General features: G+C 40.0%; 1 protein-coding gene across 1 annotated transcript in view; it reads right to left on the reverse strand.

The window, feature by feature from the left end:
• The window catches only part of LOC129773885 (uncharacterized), a 47,343-nt gene extending 35,276 nt beyond the window's left edge, over window positions 1-12,067 (reverse strand). The window contains exons 1-2 of the mRNA XM_055777545.1: window positions 12,049-12,067; window positions 10,419-10,582 (exon numbers count right to left, since the gene is read on the reverse strand). Of these exons, the coding sequence (XP_055633520.1) occupies window positions 10,419-10,582; window positions 12,049-12,052 (168 nt within the window). The 5' untranslated portion in view covers window positions 12,053-12,067. The remainder of the gene's footprint in view (window positions 1-10,418; window positions 10,583-12,048) is intronic.
• Window positions 12,068-12,529: the final 462 nt, after the last annotated feature.

The raw sequence follows: 12,529 nt of genomic DNA on the forward strand, positions 1-12,529 counted from the left end.
GTATGCCCTCAACGCATACCATGAGCCTCGAGGTTTTGGCAGGCGTACTCCCACTAAAAGATCGCTTCAATTTAATATCTCTTCGGTTACTCATCCGGTGTAAGGTTATGAACCCATTGGTGATCGGAAATTTTGAGCAGCTGATCGGGTTAAATTTTCATTCTGGATTCATGACTTCATATCATGAATTCATCTCCATGCAGGTTGATCCTTCTTTGTATATTCCCAACCGTGTTTGTTTTCCTGACTACATCAATTCCTCTGTATTTTTTTATCTGTTCATGAAGGAGAAAATCCATGGAATTCCAGATTATCATCGATCGGGGATCGTTCCTACGATCTTCAATGCAAAGTATGGGGGTATCAATTGTGATAATATGTACTTCACTGATGGGTCCTCTATGAATGAGTCCACAGGATTTGGAGTGTTCAACGAATTTTTTAGCCCCTCCCACAGTCTTCAGAATCCTTGCTCAGTGTATATTGCTGAATTGGCAGCAATACACTGGGCGCTGAACAGCGTCGCCTCACGACCTGTTGAACACTATTACATTGTAACGGATAGTCTTAGCTCTGTCGAAGCTATCCGTTCAGTGAGGCCGGAAAAGCACTCGCCGTACTTCCTTGAGAGAATACGAGAAATTTTGAGTGCTTTAACCAGACGCTGTTATGTCATTACCTTTGTCTGGGTCCCTTCACATTGCTCAATTCCGGGTAATGAGAGGGCTGACTCATTAGCAAAGGTAGGTGCAATTGAAGGCGAAATTTATCAGCGTCAAATCGCCTTCAATGAATTTGATTCTTTAGTTCGTAAAAATACCATCGTTAACTGGCAACGCAAATGGAACGAAGATGAATTGGGCCGGTGGCTCCACTCAATTATCCCTAAGGTTAGCCTCAAACCATGGTTCAAAAGTCTGGACTTGAGTCGGGACTTTATTCGCACCTTCTCCCGACTCATGTCCAATCACTGTTCGTTAAACGCGCTACTCTTTCGTTTTGATCTTGCCGACAGCAATATCTGTGCCTGCGGCCAAGGTTACCACGACGTCGAATACGTTGTTTGGTCGTGCGAGGAGTATCTTGTTGCCAGATCGAATTTAGAAAACTCTCTTCGGGCTAGAGGAAGGCAGCCCAATGTGCCGGTGAGAGATGTGTTGGCTGGTTTAGACCTTGATTACATGTCCCAAATATATGTCTTCCTAAAAGTTATCGATCTTCGTGTCTGATTGTCCTTATATCCTTATATTCTCCTTTTCCTTTTCCTTCGCGAGAAATCAAATCCCTTCTTATTAACAATAGAATAAGGTGAAATGTAAAAACATATTAGATATAAGATAGGCTTAAAAATTGAGTGTAATGAATGTGAGTGTGAATGTGAGAGTGAACATTGTCAACATATCCTTTTATCCCTTCCTTTTCCTGAAGAAAATATGTCACCCTTCTAAACTCGAGTAGACCGCGAGTAATCGGTTTTCTACACCATTAACATTAGAATTAAGGAAAAATGTTTATATATACTTGTAACAATACAGTCAGGAGTTTGGTTCCTTTAAACTTATGTAACTGAGCCTGTAAAAATAAACGATTTAATAAAAAAAAACTGCGAAAAAAAAACAGGCCTTACATATTTGCCTTAATAATCATAAATTTACAGTTATCTCCTAATATTACCAAGTAAAGGGTGTACCGTTTAAAATCCACACACACTCAAATTGCGCTAACTTTCAATCCGTTGGGTAAAATTAATTGAAATTTTGCGTAGACATATTTCAAAGGGTATTATTTACACTCTGTGAGTTGATTTCATCAGGTGCCAAAAAATTTTTCAAAATGGCGACGAAAGACAGTGCGTGCGCAATAAAGTTTTGCACGAGTACTTCGAAAATAAAGATTTGTCTCATCGTGCCATCGGAAAAAAAGTTGGGAATCGCGAATTCCACGGTGTCTGGTATAATAAAACGGTTCGAGGAACGTCTGACTGTTGATCGGAAGCGAAGATCCAGAAATAAAGCCCTCAGGTTAACGAGAACGCGTGGTGGCCTATAAACGGAAAGCGAACACCTCAGTTCGAAAAAAGCAAAAAGGTTTCATGAGAGCAATACTTTTGTGTCGAATACCAAAACTCAAGCTGGACTACGTACGTTTAATGCTTAGAAGTCAACAAACCGCCACGAGAAACAGAATACGGTCGCAAAAAGCTGTGCCTGGAAATTGTACGACTAGAAATTAACGGAACCACACTGCTGTGTAATGGATGACGAAACATATGTGAAGGCGAACTTCAACCAGATTCCAGGAAACTTGGATGTGACTGTCAAGCAGTCTTCCATGTTTCACAAAAAACACTGCGTCCGGGATAAACATGTCCACGCTGCTGTTCGCAGTTTTGTGTTTGAACACAAACATGATTTTTTCGTACCTATGTTTGAAAATGTAACATGTTTGTATTCGTAGTATGTGTGGACATACGATGTTTAATCCCATTTTCACATGATGTTCGAACATGGTGTACAGTTTCTCTTGCATTTTCACTCCAAGCACAGGCAGTGCGTACAGTAGAAGAAGCGAATCGGATACCACACCACCACCACTCAATACATGGTGTGTTGGTATGTTGACATGGAAAAAATGCTTTCCTATCATGACAATGGGTGCTTCGTCTAAAATATTGGGCAAATAAACCTCTTTATCTGTTCTGAACAAAATAAATGTCGATTGATATCAGAGTTTTTCACAATTGATATCATTATTTAGTGCATGCATCAATTTATATATTGAATTCATGTAACATTCGCTATTATTAGCTATTTGAACAAGTACTAAAATTGAATAGAGCGTGGCGGAGATGTTTAGATACCCACAACAAATTTTGATTACAATATTTCTATAATTTTAATCGAATATAAAGTACCAGAATTATTCAGCAGTGACATGTTAGGCGTGACGCTAACCACTCGACCTCGGGGGCAACAATTTTGGCTGGATCTTTGAAAACAAATGGCCAATACTGCTTGTTCGCGACGAACGCGACCCGAGCTATAAAACGAGCTATAAAAGAGGAGAAGAAAGGATGATGCAATCGCATGCACACATAGCATATGTAGTGCAGTGTAAGTGTAGCTTTTAGTTTTTTCCTTCATTCAGTTTGTGAGAACATCGAGAAATTAATGTTGTGTTTTAGCCGCTGAAATTTCTCTGCTGGTTCTGCTGTGTGCCGCCGAAGATTGCATCTGAAACTAATTTTTGGGTATTTATTTATTTGGCCAGCATTTGTACGACGTCGCCCGCTGTGCAGTCGGTCCCCCAGACTTTAATTGCCAACATGCACGCAAAAAAATTCTCATAGAAAGCTTCTTTCTATTTAGAGAATGTTTTGTTTGCACGAAACCAAGGATTATTTAATCAGACTTTCAAAATGTGCATGAACTCATAGCCTCTTAGTTCGTGCAATTTTTGTAATGCGAACTAAATCTCAAGTTCGTTTCTGTGAAAAAGTACTACGAAGAAATGTTTTGGGATGAATAATTTCTTTCCGTGTATGAAAAGAAACGAAACGAAAACAATGAATACTGCGACTTCGGGTGATATGTTTGTACATGATGTTCTTGAATTATAAACATCGTGTTTGTTTTCACATGTTTATGTTTGTGTATCATTGTTCGTGTTTGGGATAGACATTCAACACTAGCGAAAATCATGTTCGAATTCAAACAAAAACATGGAATTTTCGAATCGCGTGGACATGTGTAAGTGTTTTTCGGAAGACTGCTTCCAAGGATAAGTTGGATGTTCCCGAAAACTTCCAGACTCAGAAGATGTCGAAGTTCACCGAGAAGTTTTTAATTTGGCAAGCGACTTGTACTTGCGGAAAGCAGAGTACACCTTTCGTTACCGCAAGTACCAAGATTGTGTATTTGGAAAATTGTCTTGAAAAGTGGCTTCTCCCTCTCCCGAAGGTTCACGACGGTCCGACGATCTTCTTGCTTCTTCTTGCTACTCTTGCACGAAGGACGTGCTAGAGTAGTATGAGCCGAATTATGTCGACTTAGTGCCGAAAGATCTGAACCCCCCAAACACTCCGGAACTGCGCAAGAAAAATACTGGGCCATAATGAAGTAGCACCTCCTCAACTGCCTGAAGTGGTGAATAATGTAGAAAAAATGATAATATGCAAAAACTGTCGATTCTGAGTGATACTGTCTTATGGTTGAAGCCCGGTGAAGCCGACTTTTGGATGCCGGTCAACAGCCGACAGCCCGGTATAGCGCGATTTGGTTGGCGCGTTCTGCGAAGTACTCCCTTGTTGTCGTACCTGGGCAACACACAGTGAAGAATGTCGACGATTCCTAGTCTTTGCATGGTAGTGATACTCTCTCCAGTGCCGATTAAAGATGGTACAATCCGGCCTCTTTGAATGCCTCATCTTCCTCTCAAGGACTTCTAGGTCAGTTTTGTTCCACTTGACTACTCCAAAGCTGAAGGTCGGTTCAGGAAAGTCCTTAGGACACAGTTCACTCGACTCAAGAACTTGTTTCGCAGCTCCGTCTTGAAGTCGGAGTGGCGAATCCCGGTGAGCTGTCAGAATCCCAGATATTTATAGGATTTGCCACGAACCATATATCTTATCAACTAGCCGTCATAGACCTCGTGATATAAGTAGGGACATCTGCATGGAGTTCAGCCTCGACAAGTGCCGCTGTGTCCATCTGCTGAAAGGACAACTTACTGAATCCGGAGGCTACGAGGTCTAGTTTATTTTATTCGGCTCATTAAGCAATTCAGCTGTAACAAAGCCGAATTCATTCGTGCACATTTTTATGTTAAGAGGGTATTCTAGTGTAGAGGCACGAATTTCGGACGTTTTTTCGAGCTCCTAAAAAATAAAACAAAGAATATTTGAACTATCTATTATATCATTATTTGTTTACCTATCTTTTAACAATAAAACAAAAATTGAATGGAAAAAAATATTCATAATTAGAATAGTCACAAGCTGATGAAGTGAGGGAGTTAAAAAAAAGTTGTGCCATGGCGTACACAATTCCAGCCCTTCTTGTTAGCTGAAACAAAAAAATCGAACAGATTCTGAATCAGTAAAGATGCCGCTACCGCATGAACAAAAAAGTGCTGTTTCTTTTTAAAATAGTGAAATTAAAAAAATCGTTTTTTATTGATTCATGCGATAGAGAGATGCATACAGATTGTATTCATATAAATTCGACATAAACCGGTTCAGTAGAACTAAGGATACCGTGTACGTCAGATTAAAAAAAAACTAGTTACGAGAGAAACGAATTTGAATTTAATAGTTATGGCCGTAGTAGATTAGATACCGCATCACTAAAATCGCTATAACTCGGTAAATAATAGCATTTTCAAAATGTCCATTCTACGGTATATTCTTGAATGCCTAAACTTCAGAAATATGAAGAATTTTTTTTTTATTTTTCTCAAATTTCTAGACTAGAATACTCCCTTAAGATAACTTTTATTGTATATATTACACTGTTACCATTTTTTTAGGCGTAAGAGTATTCCTATCCATCGATAAACATTTGTTTTATATATTACACAGTAGCCGTTCAGGCGTAGGAGTATTCCTATTCTATCGATACACAACACATGTCGCCTTTTTCGGCGTAAGAATATTCCTATTATTCGAAAGTTCACAGTTGGGTTGGACTGTTCACAGCGGAACTATTGATATGAGTCTTCCATTGTTGTGTTATTAATAGTGCCAATTACTGATGCAACAGACCGAAAATATGGGCGGTAAGGGACTGGAATTACCGTCACATGATGATTGTTGCGTGGACATAGTAGCTATAATAACACACCAAAGATTATCAGTTGAGGGTCCCTGAGTTATGAGCTCATGATCGTTCGCTTAGTAGCGGACGCGCAACCAATTAGGCTCCGAAGACCCAGTGCTTACATCTTCGACAAGCCGGATAGCTACACCTAGATGCTGACGTAAATCAGCGTAGACTTTGAGATCGTCCATGTAAAAGGTATGGATCACTTCTTCGTAGACACCGTCGCCATACCTTATTTTAAAGCCATGACCGTTTTTTTGTTTTTAAGCGTCTAACTGAGGGGGTTCAATGCCCGACAAAACAAAAGCGGACTGAAAGAGTCACCTTGGAATATCCCTCTATTCATCTGCAGCGTTATAGATTGCAACACATTTTCCCATCACTGAGGTGTAGAGACGTGATCCACTGCCTCATCTCATGCTGCAGGAACCTAACGACAGTGGGATCAATTTTATAGATCTCCCATACCCGGACGAGAAACGAATGAAGTATGGAGTCATAAGCCTTCCATACTGAGGTTCCACTGATTATATACCGCTCGTCCGACTATGGCTGCGTCGATGATGGCCTGGTCTTTGCAGCTATGCGTATTTTTCTTGCATCCTTTCTGCTCTTCTGCGATGATTATTATGATGTGATGTTGTTCGCAGTGGACAAAAACTTTGGCGGTTATGCTCAGTATTTTTTACAGACTAGATAGGAAAGTTATCGGTCTGTGTGGGTCACGTAGCATTTTGTTGAAGCACCTATATTTGGATGTACGACGGTCAGTTTCTTGTGCCAGATGTTCTGAACATTGTTGGCGCTTTGCAGAGTCAGAGTAACGTTTCAGCCGTTTTGTTAGGACGCTCAACTGCTGTACCAGTGTGTCGAGTTTTTTCGTCAACTGGTGTGATCCCAGCTGGTGAAGTTCAGTAGGCCGCATGATCACAGCAACTTGACGACATAATTTTGCCGATCTGCTGCCTCTTTTATACGCCATCAGCCTTTCAATTGCAGCAAGCTTGTTTAAGATCCGCTGGCTGAACATCTCACGCCTTTCACGGAGATGTTGGACCAGTCCGCCTCTTGGCCTTACGCGGTATCCTAAACTTTTAGCGGTCGCAGCACAGTAAACTGTCAGTTGCAGCTTCCTTGTTCTCAGCATCAATCAAATGCAGTGGAAGAACGTGCTTGTTCACGAGTTTTACCGATTCGCGTAGTAGTTGTTGATCTGGCTGTGGGGTTTCCGGTTCAAGGAGTTGTTGTACTGTGGGCTCCACTTGTGCTACAGATTCGCGTGCCCCACTCGCGAATGAATTGCTCAGCCGTACTGAACTTCATCTCGACACATCCCTTGCTCTGTTTGTTCTGGAGCTTAGTTCCCTCTGCCCCTGCTGCTTGATCTCGTTGATTTCTGTTTGGGGGAGCATATTGTTGCGTACAATCGCTATACGCATCGCGTTCATCGCGTTTTGATCAACCTTCCCGTCGAACTCTGGATTCGCACCCTCGAACATTGTCAGTATTCGAGGGCGACCGCTCATGTCCTTCTCCAAAGCAGTGCAGATGTAATAGGCGCGAATCACAAATTTATTCATTTCGTGTGTCCACATGATCCGTCGCCTAGAGGTACCCACAAGTGTGGACGGTTGTCGTCTGGCAGTCGCTACACGTCTCGTGGGCGCAGCGTTACTTGGGTGATGTCGATGACTGCTGTTTCTGTGTGGCGGTAGCTCTTCGGGTTGAACCCAACTGGTGACCCGCTCTTGCACATCGCCCTTTAGCCACTGGCCGCTCTCTCCTACGCCCGTTCCAGGACCAGCTTCAGTTCGGACCCTCCTCGGGTGATGGCATTTTTAATATTTGTCGTGATCTAAGCTTCATTATTTGGGTGTACCTCCTTTGCCCGGGAGACAGCGGAGTGGTAAGGTATATTAGAGTCTCACCTTCCCAGAGGAACATTTTCGGGGCGCCGTCTCTAACACGCACACCTAAGCCTTCAATGACACGCGAGGCCTTCCCCGGGAGAGATATAGCACTCTGACAACAAAACGGTGCATATTTGACCCAAATCTGACAATCCGAAGCATATTAAATCAAGTTTTGAATTTCACACAAAAATAATGGATATGTAACATCACTATTCCGCCCAAAAGCAGGAAAAAAGTGATGTGTAGATTAGGATTGGGCGATCTCGGATCGATTCTAAGAAGATCGATCTTTTCCATTCCGATTTCCGATTTTTTGGATCAATCTTCTGTACTCGAGAAAATCGAGAAAATCGATTTTTTTGCCTTCGATCTTTTCGATCTTTTTGTAGATTTGTTTTTCAGTATACATCGATTTTTTATCTCACCAAAGGCCAACTAACATTTTTTGAAACATAATGTCAACATTTGGATCACTTCTTCTACGATTTATTTCTGTACAAATGCTGACAGAGACAAAACTAGCGGCAGCTATTGAGGGGTTCATTGATCCTATGCATCAAGTACAGTGATCCTATGCGCAACTGGTACACATAGGATCACTGAACTTGATGTTGACATCAATTACAGCCGAAAGGTTGTTTTTCAAGAACTGGCGTCAAAATCAAGAATCGGCTTCGACTAAATGACAGATGTATGGTACGATTGGTTTTTATGGGATCAGTCTAACCTGAGTTCTGAGCGGTATCGTTTGGGGCTGTTGTTGAATAGCGGTTGTTGAATCTAATAATGCTTTTTTCAATTAATTTATTTATTAAAACGACTGCCTGACGGGACGTTTATCGTTTGGGGCTGCTGTTGAATAGCGGTTGTTGAATCTAATAATGCTTTTTTCAATTAATTTATTTATTAAAACGACTGCCTGACGGGACAAGATGAATGCATTATGTCCTTTATGCTGAGGACCAAAACAAAATGCTTTTGATGTTTGAATAGAAATATGAAATTTGTATTCCCTGTTTGAAGAAAAAACGACATTCATATAGAATAAGCAGATAAACATTTTTTTTTTTCGATTCAGCAAAAATCGATTCGGCAAAGATCGATTCTTTGGTACCGATTTAATCAGTGGATCGATCCCCACGCCGTTAGGAAAATCGATTCGACAAGATCGATCTTTTTGAAAAAATCACCCAATCCTAGTGTAGATCAGAATATGTTGCAAGTTGTGAGGTTTCACATAGTGCAAATGTATTGCGGTGATAAACCGCAACGTATGGTGGTATTTTTTACTAGCTGAAATTAACAGGAAACAGAATATTCCAATTTGAGTTTACTGTAGAAACCGATAGATGAGATTCTAACCTATTGTCCAAATTGTCTAATACAGCTAGGAATACGTTTGCAGCTATGTTATGACCAAAAGAGAGTTTCAACGAAGAGAAAATGAGAAAATCAAATATGTTACTTACGCCCCTTTCTTTTTGAGCCCCTTATATAAAACATTGTCAATAATGGATTCTTGCCTTCGTATTACATGAAAAAAGAAGAAGTTAGAGCAGCAATATTTACTTTCTCCTCAGTGTTCGTAGAGGAATCATTGCATGCTCAACAAAGTTACTGATCCGCAGTGATATAAAGTTGAAATGCACAAAACACATACAAGAGGGAATGCTATTGATAAAAGCAGTTGACTGAGCGCTGGCTTAAAGAAGACTACGTGCTAGAAATTGCTAATCGTTACTGTTATTCCGAATAGGCTTTCAACGGGAAGAACTTAAGCTGTAATATTTCCTTTCTCCATGGAGCGAACGCTCCATTTAATTTATTAGAGTCAAATAATGAATAATGAAGAAGACTGCATTTGATTCACAGTGGTATATGAATATTGTAATTCTCAGATGCATGAATAGAATCTTATTTTCAACTAAGTAACAGGCTAGGTAACAACACAATTGTGCAAAAGGAATGCATGAGAATGGGAATGCTTTCAATTTTCGTTAGTTTTCTTCATTTACTAATTATTAAATCGTAATGGATACCAAATTCAACAAATTCGAATTCGTTCGATGCAAAAATAGTTATTAACGTTAACTTTTTTTCATAAAAACGTGATTTGGCACTCTTACTGAAATACGTAGTCTTACGTCAAAAACTGTGCAGCCTGAATTGCTTTCACCGGGAAATGCAGGTCGTTTCTTAGAGGAGGCGATCTGGCACAATGATAACATCCGTACCTCTCACGCTGAAAGCACGAGTTCAATTCTCACTCCTGACATTCTCCCAAAATGGAAGTAAAGTGACGAACCAGCCAAACAGTGTTGAAAGTGTTGTGTTGTAGTGAATACAGAGAGAAAAAATGTCGTCTCTCTTTAGAAGCGACATGACGAACCACGTGATCAAGAGCATCAGAATGACCCATGACACTCTTCGAATGCTAGACCTCATTCGACGAATCTAGCACTTTTCATTCATGTTCATTATATTTGTGTTTTGTAGCATTAAACGATAAACTGTTCGCGTTCAAACGCCTTTTTATTGATTTTCCCACAATCTTTTTGTCATTTCTGCTCGAAACTAATTACACCTGTATAACTGAAAACGTAGTTAATGATAACAACTATTCAACTGTTATACCTCTCAACGTTTCAAATTCAATCTAATTAATAGTAACTTTCTGTAATCTTACCAATCTTGATCGATCTTGATCTCCACAGATGCTTAGAAGAACGTATTTCTCTATAGCCGGATCCTGTTTCTTCGCGTTTTGTTCTAATAGCTGCATAATGATGCCACATTCCGTGTAGTCAACGCAAATGCCGTTCTGTCCGTCGGGAGTATTGCAGGGATCGTCTGTACATTTGATAAAAACGGTACATTTAATAGATCATATTTGTCAACGTCGTTGAATCTACCTATGTTATAGAATGATTTCTAAACCCAAAAGCTGTCCTCTCGGGTCGATGCAAGGACAATCATTATACAACTGTCGCGAGAGTGGTCTCGGATCAATGCTGGGAGATGGTGATGCAGTTGGAGACGATGATGGAACAGTCGGTGGACACACGGGTGGTATTGGGGGACAGGTACTCGGGGTTGGGATAGAGCTTGTGATCGTTGGAGGATTGATCGTAGACAGGAAGGTCGGGAAGGTAGGCAAGGGTGAAATATCAGTCAACGTGATTATAGGCGGAAGTGAACTCAGTGTCGGAACGGGCAGGGTACTGGTAGCGATTGGGAATGTGAAGGTTGCAGTTGGGATAAGCGATGAAATTAAAGTAGATGTAAAGGGAGGGAACGTTATTGTCTGCGTTGTCAATGGAGGATTGGTATAAGTACTACCAGTCGATGGCACAAAGGTACTTGTTAATGAAGGTGGAGTACTTGTTTGAGTATTTGGAGATGTAGTGACCGTGATCGGTGTGCTCGATTGTGTTGTTAAAAATGTTGTTGATGTGAGTGCAGGATACGTGGTAGGAATTGTGCTATATGGAATAGTCTCTGTTGTACTGGGAATACTAGTGGATGTGGGTATTGGAGTAGTTCCAGTACTGAAAATGAATGTTGTTTGAGATGTTATGGGTGTAGACGTTAGTGGAATAAATGTAAACGGTGATGTTGTTGTTGATGATGGAAATGTAAAACCATTTGGTAATGTGATGAATGGAAATGGAGTTGTTGTTTTGGAATGCAATGCACATATCCCTTTCCATTTGTCCAGATTAGAAATCCATGGAAAAATAATTAACTTCCAACAAATTTCTTCCAGTAACATAGCACAAAACAGGCACTATATTCTTCACGTACTATCGCTACTGCACTACAGACTATGTTCAACTAACTCCATCTTTTACATAGCACTTTATAAATACATCATATTCATTCGTTTTGCCCTACTGAACAATGTATGCTAAAAACTCACGAAAGAAACTCATAACCAACATCAATGACGAATGCAACAGATTTACTCCAATTGATATGCCGCTACCATTCGTTTATGGCATTCACGCCTGCAGACACCTTTTGTTCTGAATTGTTCACACAATGAATGTCAAGTGCATGTTACGATCAATTACCGGATAACTATTTAGATAAACATACAATCGGTTGGACTCGAAAATTGGACACCGGCAAACGAAAATAAATTAGTGTATAACACTTCGGATACTAGAGGTTGTGTTAGTGCAACGTTTTTCATAAAAAAGGCGGTTTACGACGATTTATCAACAATTCGTCGTTTGAAACATAATTTCGACATTGACATCTCACTATTTTTTTTGCAGTATCAGGAGTATTTTGAAATTTATTGCACCACTTACACATGTTTATTGAAACTATTTCTCTTAGAAACAGTAATACCAACCCTACAACGAGAATCCTAATCATATTGAATAATTATGTATGCAGAAATAGGATTAGAATCGAAATGATCTACACTAATACGCAACTCAATTCAAACTGAGTCGTGACACAGTTGTTACCTGTTGTTGTGCTCAAATATTTCTGCAAATATGCCTGCGTTACAATAAAATACAAGTAATTACATACACCGCTATTGAAGCAAAAAACATGATTGTTTTTGCGGGTTGAAGTGTGAATAAATTGTGCAAATAAAATGTGCAATCTATTTCAGTCATAACAATTTTCGCATTACGTCTTTAACATGACTGTCAATTATCGACACCGAAGAGATATCTCCAGCAGGACTCTTCTTAACTCAATCTTAAAGTCTTAAAGGAATAAAGAATAAAAGAATAAAGAAAAAAATCGTCGTTAGATAACTCTTTATCAAAACAATTA

Source organism: Toxorhynchites rutilus, chromosome 3, assembly GCF_029784135.1.
Source record: "Toxorhynchites rutilus septentrionalis strain SRP chromosome 3, ASM2978413v1, whole genome shotgun sequence".
Classification (NCBI taxonomy): domain Eukaryota; kingdom Metazoa; phylum Arthropoda; class Insecta; order Diptera; family Culicidae; genus Toxorhynchites; species Toxorhynchites rutilus.